Source organism: Cynocephalus volans, chromosome 18 (assembly GCF_027409185.1).
Source record: "Cynocephalus volans isolate mCynVol1 chromosome 18, mCynVol1.pri, whole genome shotgun sequence".
NCBI classification, from domain to species: domain Eukaryota; kingdom Metazoa; phylum Chordata; class Mammalia; order Dermoptera; family Cynocephalidae; genus Cynocephalus; species Cynocephalus volans.
The window spans coordinates 17,571,835-17,585,825 of NC_084477.1; the positions used below are offsets into that span (position 1 = coordinate 17,571,835).

A 13,991-nucleotide genomic window follows, 5' to 3' on the forward strand; every position below is an offset into this window, starting at 1 on the left:
TTGCCTTGGGTTTATATTTAGCTTCCTGAACGTAAAAGTATGAGCTTCGTGTAGTTTCCTCAATACCTTAGCTTTTCTCTCCCATTTAACTTGTGATTTTTAAAGAAAGACACTGCGCCCGAATTTATGTTAGAATGTGACGCCAGGGCTGATTATCCCTTGTGGGAGCAATAAATGTCTTGCAACATAAACCAAAATAGAAACTCCGTCTTTCACTTAAGGGCAGAGCAGACACATGCAATTTCGCTGACTGTGCAGCCGAAAGTGCTTTCGCGGACTTTGGTTGGAATTTCCCAGAGGGCCCGGGCTGGTGCCCAGCAGTCCTTCAGGGAAGTTTTAGGTGATGTGTTTCTCTGGACGCTTCTGTCCGTAAGCAGCAGCGGCCGAGTGCATCACACGGCCCTGGCAAAGGAGCAGGCAGACAGGCACGTCTCCCACCTGGCGGCACAGGGTCATGCTGCCACCCATATTGTGCCCAGGGGAGGAAGACAGAGAAATAAATCGTCACAAATCGGTATCTGCAAATCCCTTTCCATCTCTCGAGTGTCTCTACTTGTCCCCTCTTGGTGGGATCAGACCCACAGCCTCGAGATTAGGGGAGGGAGTGGGCACCCCGCAGCCCCAGCTGTGGGCTGATGACAACGACCTCCCTCCCTGCCATAGATACGGAACTGAGTCGGCAACACAGAGTGTTGGCCCTCAACAGCCACACAGAGAGCTGCGCGGGTGGGTGGCAGCGGCCAGGGTGGCGCGGGGGCTCTAAGTTCCCCACTGGGTGCGGTCTCCGGGCTTGAGCTGAAGTGTCCCTGCAGTGCTGGTGCCGCGATGGACCTGCCCACTCAGGCCCAGGCCTCAGCCTCCCCCAGACAGGGCCACTGTCCCTGCAGGCGCGGGGTCTGACACAGTGTGCTGGGGACAGGTGGAGACCCCCGTGTAGGAAAGAGCCATGACGCCCTTCCGATCGCGGCCTGTCCCCTCCCATTCCCAAGCGTCTCCCTCTAATCTTGAGCACGTCTCCTCGGCTCCGCCGTCCTTCCCACCACTGCCGGTGTGGCCCGGGCTGGCCAGGCTCCTGCTCCGTGTGCCGGACACATGCCAGGCAGCCTGGTGGGTCACACGGGCCCGGGTAGAGCCCAGCTCCACCACTTACTGCTGTGTGACTGGAAGCAACTGCTCAGCCTCTCTGGGCTTCGCGGCCCTTATTCGTAAAAGGAAAGATGGTGGGATGAACAAAGGAATGAAGACCGCCAGGGAGGGAGACCCAGGCTTCCACCCTCCGCCACGGAGGAGCAGGGGAATGCAGGCGTGTACCCGCGGGCATCTGCGGTGGCCTGAACGACGGCCCCCAAAGATGTCCAGGTCCGAATCCCTGGTACCTGCGCATGTCGCCTTACATGGCAATGGGACTCTGCAGATGTGACGCGTTAAGGACTTGAGATGGGCAGATCACCCTGGAGCATCTGGTGGGCTCTGCATGTAATCAGAAGGGTCCTTGTTTTAAGCCACTGGGTTTGAGGCCATCTGTCGCAGCAACCTTGACAGGCACTCAGGGGCGCTTTCCAGCGTCCTCCAAAGCTGCTCCCCAATGGCTTCCCTGAGACACCAGCTTCAGGGGCTGCTGCTCCTGACACCCCCTCAGGAGGACGCTGCCCAGACGAGGACAGGCCTGCCCCCAGGGGAGCAGAGGAGGTAAGAGGCCGGGGGGCTTCGGACGTCTGCAGCCCCATTGGGCTACAGGATCACCTCTCCCTGCTTTTAAAGCTGGAGGTGAAGATTTCTGCTGCGGGTACTTCGGGGTTCCAGGTTCCTTCCTCCTCCTCCCACCCCCTTCCCCAGATCAGCTGCACAGGGACCCCTGGACACGGGGTCACACAATCACGGATGCTTTGCAGCTCTAATGCGTGTGGCCTGTCCCCTCCCTCCAGAGAGCAGAGGAGCCTGGTCAGGTGCACAGACCTCCTCTGCTGGCCCCGGCAGCACCTAGGGTGGCTTTGTCCTGACCTACCGTCACCAGCTGTACCTGGGCCTGCCCTTCAGCCCACTGTCAGCACCCCTGGTTTGCTCTGCCCTCAAAGGACTGGCACACAGCTTCCCCCGAAATGGCTGTGGGATGCCAGGTTTCTTGGCAGAACAGGACGTAGGGACCAGATGTACTTTGCAGTCTGGCTGTTCAAAGTGTGGCCCTTTGCCAAGCAGCAGAGCCCGGGAACATGAACTTCAGCCCCGCCCAGAACTAGTGAGCTAGAGTCCCCATTTTCGCAGGAGGCCGAGGGTTGCACGAGGCATTTGGGAGGCGCCACTGTCCCTGCTGTGCTGTGTCTGCTCCAGCGCAGGCTTCCAGCGGGCCGTGGCCCCAGTCGGTCACATCCCACCCTTGATGAGTGGAGGGTACAGCTCTCAGGGGAGGTCACATCTCCGACAACTGTAACTGCAGCCGTTCCACATAGTTCCTAAAGCAGCTGCGAACGGGAAACACTGAGTGTGTGTGGACAGCTGGATCCAGAGCTGCGTCTCCAGCCTGCAGCACACGCCTCCCTTCCTTTAACAAACAGTCGTGAGGTGCTGCCAGGGACAGCACCGGGGACCCCTTGGGAGCCAACAGCCACCTGCCCTCCGATGTGCATTCCCGGCTTCCCGTAAAAATGCAGACTGGCTCCATAGGCCTGGGCGGGCTGAGGTTCACGTCCCAACAAGTTCCCGGGCTCTGTTGCTGGCCCAAGGGCCTCACTTGGAACAGTGACGTCCAGTTCTCCAAGAGCCTTGGTTCGTTGTAGCTCCTGGGGTCACTGCCAGTAGGGTCATCCTGAGATGGAAACCGTGACCTTGAAGTTGCCTGTGGTGACCTGAGACGGTGCTGGCCCACGATGGAGAAGCAGATCATGTGCGATTTCTGCTTTATTTTGAAAGGCGGTTGTCAGTGGACTGGCCAACTTCTCCCATGTGGCCAGCTCTGGGTGGGGGACACAGCTGCCGCCTCCGCGTCCTTGGCCATATTTCAGGGCAGAGTCACAAACAGCAAGCCAGGTCAGCACAGGCCTCTGGGATGTTACAGGGATAAAAAAAAATACCTACATTTCTCAGACTATGTGACAGAAAATGTGAATCTAGGGCTCTGTTTCTCTCAAACACGCTTCACTGAAGTCCTCCGGGCTGGCCGGGGCCTGTCCACAGGACCCGGTGATCACTCAGCAATTGAAATCACTTCCAGTCGAGGTGTCGGCTGGGCACAGGCCTGCAGCGACCTAAACTGCTGATCTTTTTACCGTCTCCGTGGTTTTGCCTTTTCCGGAAGGTCCTATAGTTGGAATCCTGCAGTGTGCAGCCTTTGCAGACTGGCTCCTTTCACTTAGAACATGTCTTTAAGTTTCCTCTGCGTCTTTTCATGACTGGACAGCTGCTCGTTTATCTTTAATGCTGTCTACTTACCCATTCACTTGCTGAGGGTGTCCTGGTTGCTCCGAGTTGTGGCACCATGAGCAAAGCTGCTGTGGACATCTGTGTGCGGGACTGTGGGTGGCATGGCTGCTCCCCACGCAGTTCTGAAAGTCGCAGTACGATCAGAAGCGTCCTGGCTGCTCGGATGGGCTCACAAACGCTGCACGTGCCGACACATTGGTGACTCCATCACAGGGGGGGCTCAGGGTCGAGGTGCCTTGTTCCTCTGTTCATTTATCTGCAAGTCTAGCCCTGTGGGGCTTGTCCCGAGTCTGTCCATCTGGCTGGGGGACGTGCACTCGCTCCCGACCCTCTGAGCTCTGAGGATTATTCAGTCCACTCCTTTCTGGGGCGAGCTGACCAGCTACAGAAATGAGTGATCTCTGCAGACCTCTCCTCTCTGTACTCTGCCCCCGGCTCTGGCGTCCTGGGCATCCCCCACCCAGGGTGGCTGGCTCTGGGTGTGCCCCCTGCCTGCGCCCCTCCCTCTGGGACCCTGAAAGACCACGATCGGCATCTGAGCAGCGCTGTTTCATATGCTGTCTCATTTCCCCAGTCATGGAGGATGAAAGGGTAAGGCAGGTCCCAGACCCCATCACGCTGGCTCACACCAGAAACGTGAAAATGCCCCTCAAAGGTCATAATATGCTTTAGCTCAACATCCGTGAGAACTAAGAAAAAACGAGAGTCCTGGAATTCGGCCTCCGAGTGAAAACTCAGGGAGGGTTGGATGAGAGGTGGAGGGACTTTGGAAGTCAGAGGAAGGTGACGCGTGCTTTGCTGGGGAGGTAACATATTTTCTGCCATCCAGCTGGAGTTCACGCACTGATCGAGGGAGGCAGGCGCTTTGAAGGGCAGTTCCAGGAAGGTGGGCACATCTCACAGGACGGCCAGCGTTTCCTCTGGAGCTGCTGAGATGGTCTTACGACTCACGCATGGCTCAGGGGGCAAAGGCCCACCTTGTCACGGTCGCTTTCCAGCATGGCCCTGACCACCGCTGCTGAAGATCCTCACATCCCAACGTTCAGCTTAGGAGAGTTCGGCATCTGAATTCACCGTCATCCTGGAGCTCTGCAGCATGAACACAGCATGAAGGTGCACATGTCATCAAAGACACAGCCACGCTGGCATGATGACTGCAGGGCCAGAGCTGCTGTGCCACTGGAGCCGCATCTAGAACCCGGTGCTGTGATTCACGGTGCATTCCTCTGGGGCCCACAGGGGCCCACACGTGCCTCCTGCAGCACAGAGTCCCTGTGTTAGCCCCGCAATCCCGCCACCAGGTATGGGAGCTGGGGTGGCCCTGGAACAGGCGGGTTTGTGGTTCTCCCATGGACAGCTCCGTGGACTAAGTTGTTGCCAGGAGCTGTGAGGACTGACTGATAAAGACCCAGAGAGATGAGAAATCTGCACAACTAAAGGAGCTCCGCATGCGTCGTTTTCTCTTTGTCCCGGACATGCAGCTACACTGCAGTTCTAGCCCCTGCGACTGGGCTCCGGCCACTGAAGCAGGTGGAGGATTGTGTGCTCATGGAGCTGGGGCCACAGCCAGTCGCGGCATCCCCACGCTCTCCTCCCTTTCTGGATGGCTGCAATGGAGCAGGTGTGGCCTCCAAAAAGATACATCCACGTCCTCACCCCTGGAACCTGCAAATGTGACGTTATTTGGGAAAAGGGTCTCTGCAGATGTACTTACGTTAAGAATCTCAAGATGAGATCACACTGATTAACTGGGTGGGTCCTCGAAAGAGTCAGAGGGAAGACGTGGAGGAAAGGCTGTGTGAAATCTGGGGCAGAACCTGAGTGACGCTGCCACAGGCCTGGGGACACCTCGAGCCACAAGGGGTGGGAGGCCAGTATCCACTGCAGGCCTTCAGCGGGAGTGCGGCCCTGCCGACACCCTGACTTTGGACTTCTGCCTCCAGAACCGCGAGAGAAGGCGTTTCTGTCGATTCAAGCCACCGCATGTGTGTCGTTTGTCAAGGGGGCGCTGGGAGATGAATGCAGGAGGTTTGTGCAGGGTGAACTTGGGAGCTGCGGGGCAGAGGTGGCCTCCTCACAGACCCCCTTACTGTGTGTGTCTATTGCCAACCAAGTTGAAAGGAGTTAGTTTCACAGTGAGACGGTGTCACTTCATCTCTAACCTTCACTCACTAATGGTGATCTTGGAAGGAAAGCTCACAGAACACACGTCAATGAAGAGACATCCGGGGAGCCAGGGAGACGCGTTCTGAAACCTTTAGCTTTTCCCTGAAAATCTTCTTTCTTTAGCCCAGAAACAGACATAATGACGTCGAGGCTGTGGCTACCAGGAGACAAGCTTGGAGAGGTGGCGTGGCTGCCTCTAGGCTGAGCCTGGGGGCTCCAGTCCCAGGCTGCTGGCCTCTCTGTCTTCATGCTGACAGCAGGGAGGGATAACTACCCAGTGGTTAATAAACTGGGCTCTGGAACTGCCAGCCTGGGTTCAAATCCCACACATTAGTTATCTCCATGACCTACTTTGTCTGAGTTTTCTCATCTGTAAAATGGGAGTAACAATGTTGCAGTTGGAGGGGCTCGCAGAGCCAAGGAGACGGTGACAAACACTTGGAGCCTCTCGTTGACAGAGGCTGGCTTGGAGAAGCGGCGTGGCTTCATGCCTGGCCAGAAATCCTCGCCCCACAGCCCCGTTCTGGCCATGGGAGGCGGGAGGTTGCAGGGAGGGGTGGCCCGTCTACACCAGCAGGATGCCTGGGGCCAGGTGCCCGGGCAGCCGCTGCACATTATTGCAGAGCTGCAGCTCCGATCGGTGCAGGGCACAGGCAGTCCCGTGACCACCACGGCTGCCCTGGGATCTCTTCAGCTTCCGCAGGTCTTGGGCCAGGTGCAGGTGCAGTGTCCAGAAGGGCAGCTTCTTCTGCAGGCCACCATGTCATTGAACTTGGAGGTGGCCCCCGACAGACGTGGCTTCCATCTCTCCTCCCTGCACTTCCCACTGGCCGCAGGCACAGCCCCACACAGCACCGCAGGCTGGCGGGCCCTCCTGCCTGGGGAAGGGAAAGCCCTCAGGACACCCCTCTGCACGGCTCTCCTGCAGACTCTCTGTCCAACCTCTCACACTGAGCTCAGTCAGACCCTTCCTCCCAGGGGCAGGGCCTCTGCCACTCAGCCCAAGGCAGACACTCCCGCAGCGCGGTCCAGAGGGGACACCACTCCTCATGCAGGCTCCAGGGCTCTCTCCCACCCGTGCCAACTTCTCCACCTTCCTTGTCACAATCCCTCCTGCTAACCCCAGGACCTGCTTTCATTACCTACTGTGTATTTCCTCTCTCTCCCTATAGCTAGCCTGTGACCAGAGAAGACACTGAGAGGAGCAGACATGCCAGGCCGGCAGGATCAATGTCGCTGCTTCGGAGCCATCGAGCTGCAAGGACCAACACCACAGTCAAGCATGAGGCCCGCAGGCGCTGTGGCCGCGGGAGTCAGCATGTGGGAAGTGACCCAGCATCTTTCAGGGCCTCCTGCCAATGTTCCCAGCTCTGCCTGCTAGGTCGTCTTCCTCCCCACACACGCACAGGCTGAGGGAGGGGTCCTGCTGAGTGCCATGGGACAGTATGCCACCGTCAGAAGGGAGGCTCTGGCACCTCTGCTGCACCCACAAACACATGGCACACACACACATGGCAAACACTTTTTATTTAGGAAATTAATCTTTCTTTCTGGGTCGAGCTCCTGACAGAGGTCTGGGGGCACATGTGACCAGAAGCGCTGTTCCTGAACGGATGGGCCTCTCCATGCCAGAGAAGGACGTTTCCTTCCAATGCAGTCACTCCACTGCAGCCGCGCTCCCAACCGCAGCATCAGGGACCACTGTTATAGTCACACAAACGCATTTACCCTAACCCTGTTTTAGAAATCAGCTCTTCCATGCTAAGATTTACAATAAAAATAAAATACTTTGTTCTGTAAACTATAGTAGAAAGTTTCAAAGGTTCTTAAAAACTATCTTCCATACAATGGAAAAGGCTTTGGAGCTCTTTTTTGGGTGAGAGGAGACCCACACGTGCTGAGAGCAGACATGGCGCACTGCCGGGCAATGCTGGAAGCCTGCTGGGCTGCGAGGCCGGAAGGAAGGACGGACACAGAGCCACTTTCTTCCCTGGGCTCGAAGCCCTGCCTCCCACCCCACGAGTCCTCCCAGAAGCTTAAGGCTGTTCTGCCGCCGCCTGGTCCTTGGCAGCAGCAACGAGCTCCGCGAGGGCTGGGAAGCTTTTTATGTCACTTGCTTGCAGGCCCATCTTTTGTATCTGTGGAGGAACAGGAACAAATCATGCTACTGCGGTCCAGCTGAGTGCAAAAAAGACTAACAAAAACAGAACAAAACCATCCACCTCCACCCTCTGCTGAACCAGAAACAGCTCCCTAAAGACTTGGAGGAGATTTTTTCCATTTAGAGCAAAGGACTTACGTATTGAAAGTTTTTGGGGTTGCTTAGCATGCTGAAAAGCTAGTATGCTAATTTATCTCGGTCCATCAAATTAGACTTTCACCAGAATAAAAGCCTCTTTTGTGGACTTTAAAAAAAAAAATACTAGGAAAGAAAATTCACACTGAAAGAAATAAAAACGTGAACTATTTTTTAAGTGGAGAATTTTTTAAAAAGTATTGGCCTGAGCCGCAAACACTTTGGCACAGCCACCACTGTGGACTACTGTCCTGGTAACCACAACATGGCACTCTGTGTTCCCACTCGGGTTTGAAAACAACCACACACACGTACATGAGTATCTGGGAAGACATACTCCCAGGAACTGTCACGTCTGTGGCCACTCTGGGCACAGAGAGCGCGGCTGCGTCTTTCTGCCCCTGCTTCCGCCTTACTCTCTTTTGCTTACTTACTTTTCGTGTTTCTATAAAAACTTTCTTGCTTGCAAAAAAAGTTTTCTCTTGTGAAATAAAGCATAAAAAAATTGACTTTTGCCAGATATCTCTAAGTTCACTTCTAAACAAGAAAAACTTTGATTTTCAGTGAAGACCCGGATACGTAAAATAAATTCCTGATCAGCTACAAAACCGGGCGCCTTCTGCTGGGAATTTACGATTTCCCTTCTCTTTCTCTGGCAAAGGTCTTCCTCGAGGACCTGCTGCCATGTGGAAAACCTGAGCAGTTCCGAAGCCGGTTCTGAGCGTCTGAAAGTTCTAGGACGCCACAAGCACGTTGGCTCAGCGTGAATGAGAAGGTGGTACCCACTGTCACGCTCATATCTGGCCAGGGTCAGGGCTCTGAAACCTGTGCTTTATAGAAAGCCTATAAGTCCCAGGCAGGGAAGGTGTGCCCCGACGATCTACACGCAGCATGGGAAGGTGACGCTTCCACAGTTGTCCTGCCTCAGCAGACTCCGTTCAGCACTTTCCAGGCAGCGGGCCACAAGGACACGGCCTCTGCGGAGCTCCCGTGCAGCAGGCTCCGTTAGCAGGAGCCGGGGAGCAGATCCATCCATCGGGCTTCCAGAAGGACTGCTTGGTGCTCCGCCTCCGCTTTCTCATAGTTCTGGGTGCAAACCCTCATCCTCACGGTCACTTGGGCCCTGACTCCCCCTCTTCAGCCCAGAAGCTGCCGGCACGAGGGGTTACCTGCTCTCCTAAGTACGCCACGTCCAGGGCCAGCTGCAGCCTGATCTTGTCATCGTCACTTGTGCCACCGCTGGGGCCGGCAGGGGTGGTGGCAGTGGACTTCCTGGCCTGTTTCAGCCTCTTCAGACTTTCCTCCATCTTCTTCACGGAGCTCAGCACGTCCGACACAGTCTCGTAGTACCTTGAGCACAAGACACGTGCATGGGTGAAACAGAGGCGTGTGTGTGGCACCAAAGAGAATAACAAAGACTTTTAAGATAAAAATTCATTTCTAGTAAAAAATCCAGCCATGGTAAGTATTCAGTGTTTCTTAAGACTGTGAAAGAAAACAGGGTCTTAAGTCTCCAGCGTGGCACTCCCACAGAACTTAAGAAATATGTGCACAGACTCTGTTTACAATTTTAAGCCTAAACACTAAGAGAAAGCCACAGGCCAGTCTGTATTTTACGTACCGAGGCTGGATATCTGTAGCTCATTCCCCACCAGTTCTAGAGACGAGTGGTTCATCTTCTAACGTGTAAAAGTATCTCAGAATTTGAAATAAAACTCATTGCCTTCAAAATAGTCTCGACATAATTTTCAAATTATAAATGAGTTTATATTTCAAAGCTTTGTCTGTTGGCTGGTTTCTTGGCTTTTGCAATACATTTGCCCAGAAAAACACATCACACGTCGTGATGTCCTAAACTCACCCACAAGCAAGTTGCTTAGCTCATAAGTAATGGAAATAACAAAACACTACCGCAAATAAATAATTATTAGTAATTAATTAAAATCGATAATAAAACTGAAGAATACAGATTTTAATGTAACTCAATGCTGGTAACTAGGAATGAAGAGATATTCAAGGGTTTCAGGGTTTAGAAACCAATTCCTTGTCCCTTTAGAATCATGTTTTCTAGCCCTTGACCACCCGCATGGTTAGAGCCGTTCTGCACAGCAGGAACCTGGGGAGGGGCGGGGCCCTGAAGGGGAACAGGCTGGATTTGGGAGAGCGGCACCTTGATTTGGGAGATGTGTACCGTCAGTGAAGGCAGGTGTGGCCTGGGAGAGGCAGGTGCACCCTGAGCACAGGTAGGGGTGGGAGGGGAGGATACGACGTGCTATGACACTGTCACCACCTCATCTGCATGCAGCCCTGCAATGGCCTCAGGGATCTGCCTTGGGCCCTCCCCGGCAAAGCCCCTGGGCTGACCGGGAGGTGCTCACCTGTGCGTGCTCTCTGAGAGTGCCCCCGCCAGCCACTGCTGCACCAGCGCTGGCTTCAGCTTCTCCTTGTGTCTGCTCTGAAGCTGGTACAAAGGCTTCAGAGCACTGTCCACATAGGAGGAAGCAGCAGTCGGGACCTCCTGGGATAATGATTTTAGGGATTAGAGATGCAGGGGGGAGAAAAGGGAAAGAAAGAAAAGAGAGAATAAGTTACTCAAACCTCAAGCTCAAAAGGTACTACTGGTGTTCCTGTTCTGACTCGCCTGCAACCTCCGTCCCTCCCAAAAAGAGAGAGACGCTGGGGGAGGGAGTGAGAGCGAGCAGAGGTGCAGGCTGTGGTCAAGTGTGGCCCAGCCCCACAGCTCAGGGACCCAGGGCCACGTCCACGCTCATCACCTGGCGACCTCCTTACACGCAGGTTCAGAGTCTGTGTGGGTGAGGGGAGGGCTGAGCTCTGAGACTGCATTCCTAATGCTGCCAGTCCACAGACCACTGCTGGAGCAGCAAGGATCTGGGGATTTAACCATTTTCAGCTCTGACTTCTTCATCTTTAAGTAAAGACACTAGCGCCCACTTCACAGGAGGAGCAGAGACGGCACAGAGCACCCAGTGTCTGGCTCACAACACAAACTCTCAATAAACGTGTCTTTCTGTCCAGCCAGCTGGACAGAAAGACAGAGCTGTAGATTACTAAGAGAAACAGTGTACTGGCCAGTACAAAAGAGGTTTCTCTCTTCCTCACTTCCGAGTGAGAGAGCTTCAAGCAGACCAGAAAGCAGATGAGACAAGGTACTTTTGCTAGAAGTGGTAATTCTATCACATGTCCCAGGTCTTAAAAAGAGAAGAGCCAGAGAGGAGCTCAGCACTGATCTCAGCTCAGCTATGAAGAGCCCCGACTGCAGCCAAAGCCCATGTGAGACGGGAAGAGGGAGGGACAGCAGACAGGGCCCCACACTCAGCCACCAGCAAATGGCCGGCCCCAAACCAGCTCTGCGTATGGGAGCCCCAGAGATGTTCCAAAATAGCGCCACGCCTGAGGACGTCTTCACAGTTTCTGAGAATAATTTTTGGTGGTAAACTAACTAAAGGATTTTAAACTAAGTCTAAAATCTTAACTCCACAACTGGGAAGAAAAAAAGGAAATCAGAGGCAGAATTATGTGACATCTAGCAAGAACGAAAGGAGAATAAATGCATGAGAATGAGAGTTAAACAGAGACAACTAAAAACTGCTAAAAGTGAGTGTCCTAAGTTGCTGCTCTGTAAAACGCGTGCACAGGATCGTCTGAACACCCCCACCTGCAGAAGCCCCTCTTCACAGCACGATCCTGGGACGGCGTGGGTCCAGTCTGTCTCAGGCTCCCCCTGGGGACCCGTCCCTGTCCCTCCCTCCCACCTCTCTGGCTTTCCTAACACACTTTCCCGTCTCCACATTCCTTTGGTGCACGGTGCTGACCTTATTGGTCCTCCGGTAAAGCCTGGGAACCTCCAGGGCACTCCTCAGGTAACTGAAGCAGGACTCACTCAAGTCCTGGACGATCCTGTGGCTCAGGGAGGGCACACAGGCCGACAGAGAGCTCCGGGAGTCCTCGAGGGCTGCTGTTGAGATAGAAGGACTGGACTCATCCACTCTGTTTGTGAGTAGATGTAAACCTCATTTTAAAAACTGGCAGTATTTAGAGTGTGTACTATAATAAATCAAATCAAATTATTAGAATTAAATAAAATATCTTATTCAGGGAAATTATAATCACAGAACAGAGTACAGAAACAACCAAGGATTTACAACTAGGGAAACATTAATTTAAATATATACTACAGTCTCTGAAATATTATTTTAAATTATTTCTTATTCAAAGATTTGCTGAGTCTAAAGATTCATTTTTACCTGAGAGCGAAGAAAAATTCTTAAAGCCAATCATTTCGAGTTTTGGCCTGATTGTTTCCAAGAGTTCTGGAAGCTGAAATAAATATGCATTTTACATATTCAGCTACTTTTTATTAATCAAAGAAAAAGGCAATTCTATGTGCATTTAAAAACTCTGGAATGTTGTTAATGAACGGCGAAACTAAAATCAGAACTTTCAGTAAGTTTGTCGTAGGAAAGCAGTAGTCTTACTGGTTTCACCGTAAAAGGTTTTGACAACATGGGAAACCACACAGCCTGTTGGCTGCTCACAGGCCCAAGGAATCAGCAAAAACATCTTCTCTTCTGTGGTTCTCCATGATGCAAAAGAGGCTCACAGTAAAGACCATATCCTTGCTTAAAACATACCACTGTATTTACCCAAGCACCACGGAATATTTAAAGTCAAGGAAAGCAGAATTACGTATCAGAGGACTTAACTCTAAATTCATCACACAAAGTTCTAACACTAAAAGGAAAAACACAGGGCCTATATGGAGAAAACAAAGGAAAAAGTTTTCATATTTCAGCACTTTTGAGGTACAACTGAAGACTAAACATTAACAGAAAATATTTCGGTAAGTGAACTAAGCCAACCCGCTAAAGACCAGGCCTGAGCAGAATACACTGAGCTAACGAAAAAGAGAGGGGCCTGACCTCGCTCCCAGCTCGTGCCCTCACCGCTGAACGGGCAGCGGAGGCGACGGTGGGTAGAACCCGGGGGTGCACTCATGAGCAAGGGGGGCGAGAACAAAGCCTCAGAACCTCACACGGAGGTGGTCTGTCAGGGCCAGCTGGAGAAACACCCGGCATGGGAGACAAGCAAGACCCAGGGGCCCCAATTCTAAGCGCCAGGAGGCCACACTCCATCTGTGAAAAGCCTCCTGGGACACGGCTCACCTGCTCCTGAAGCCTATCCAGGTCTGCGACCGCGTACGCGAGCTGCGTGCTGGAGATGGAGGCTGCAGGCCTGGCTTCTGGCGGGCCACCTGCGTTGTCACTGTTTCCTTGGCTAACAGAAGGGTCTTTGCTACCAGTCACCAAAGGCTTTCTGATCTCCTTGGCACTTTCATTGGAAATGGGCCTGAGTGAAAGCTTGAAAAGGGATTTCAGTGATTAAACATTTTGACCTTAGCAGATACGTATCTACATATGTGGGTCAACAACTCACCATAAAATGCTGGCTGTGTGCAAAGCAGTCAGTAAAAATTAGCTGCTGAAAGCACAGCAGATCGTGTCTCTCCAGGCAGGCGAGAAGACGAACTACAACCCCGTGTATACCCACCCTCCCCGAACCCATGTCTCGTTTCTGGGATGGAAGGTAACGTGCAGAAATAAACAATAAATACATCCCCAAACCATAGGAAAACTAACCTCTGGAACATCACAGCCTTAAAAAAATTAACTAACTGTATTAGGTAATAACTTACCAAAATAGTTAATGAACTAATAATAAGGGTAAAAAAATAAAAATCCAAACCTTGTTATGGTTCAAATAACAAAAAGTGTCCTTGTGTACAGTACTGTTACAAGAGAAGAACCCAGCGGAAGCGCGGGAGCACTGAGAAAAGCACAGGGGGTGAGCGTGCGAGGCACTGCCGTCACCAGACACGCACCAGGAGCAGCACTGCCGGCAGCCCAGCGCCGCAGCAGCCACGCCGTGTTCCCACTTTCAGACAGAGGCTCTGAGACTCACAGACCTTCACCTCCCCACGGCCACGGAATAAGGAGTGGCAGAGCTGAGGCTGGATTGTGTCTGCCTCCCCAGCCCACGCTCCTGCCATGAAGACACGCTGCCGCGGGCGACCGGGTTTCTCTCCCACTCCAGA

The 13,991-nt window shown here is 53.1% G+C and overlaps 1 protein-coding gene across 4 annotated transcripts in view; it reads right to left on the reverse strand.

The window, feature by feature from the left end:
* Positions 1-7,091: 7,091 nt before the first annotated feature.
* COG2 (component of oligomeric golgi complex 2) overlaps positions 7,092-13,991 on the reverse strand; it is a 45,057-nt gene continuing 38,157 nt past the window's right edge. For 2 of the 4 annotated variants that reach the window (XM_063082739.1, XM_063082737.1), the window contains 6 exons: positions 13,063-13,257; positions 12,145-12,217; positions 11,713-11,852; positions 10,258-10,397; positions 9,049-9,229; positions 7,092-7,721 (listed from right to left, as the gene is read on the reverse strand). In XM_063082739.1, the coding sequence (XP_062938809.1) occupies positions 7,620-7,721; positions 9,049-9,229; positions 10,258-10,397; positions 11,713-11,852; positions 12,145-12,217; positions 13,063-13,257 (831 nt within the window). In that variant the 3' untranslated portion in view covers positions 7,092-7,619. Of the gene's footprint in view, positions 7,722-9,048; positions 9,230-10,257; positions 10,398-11,712; positions 11,856-12,144; positions 12,218-13,062; positions 13,258-13,991 lie in introns of all 4 variants that reach the window. The other 2 variants (XM_063082738.1, XM_063082736.1) reach the window with 1 other exon arrangement.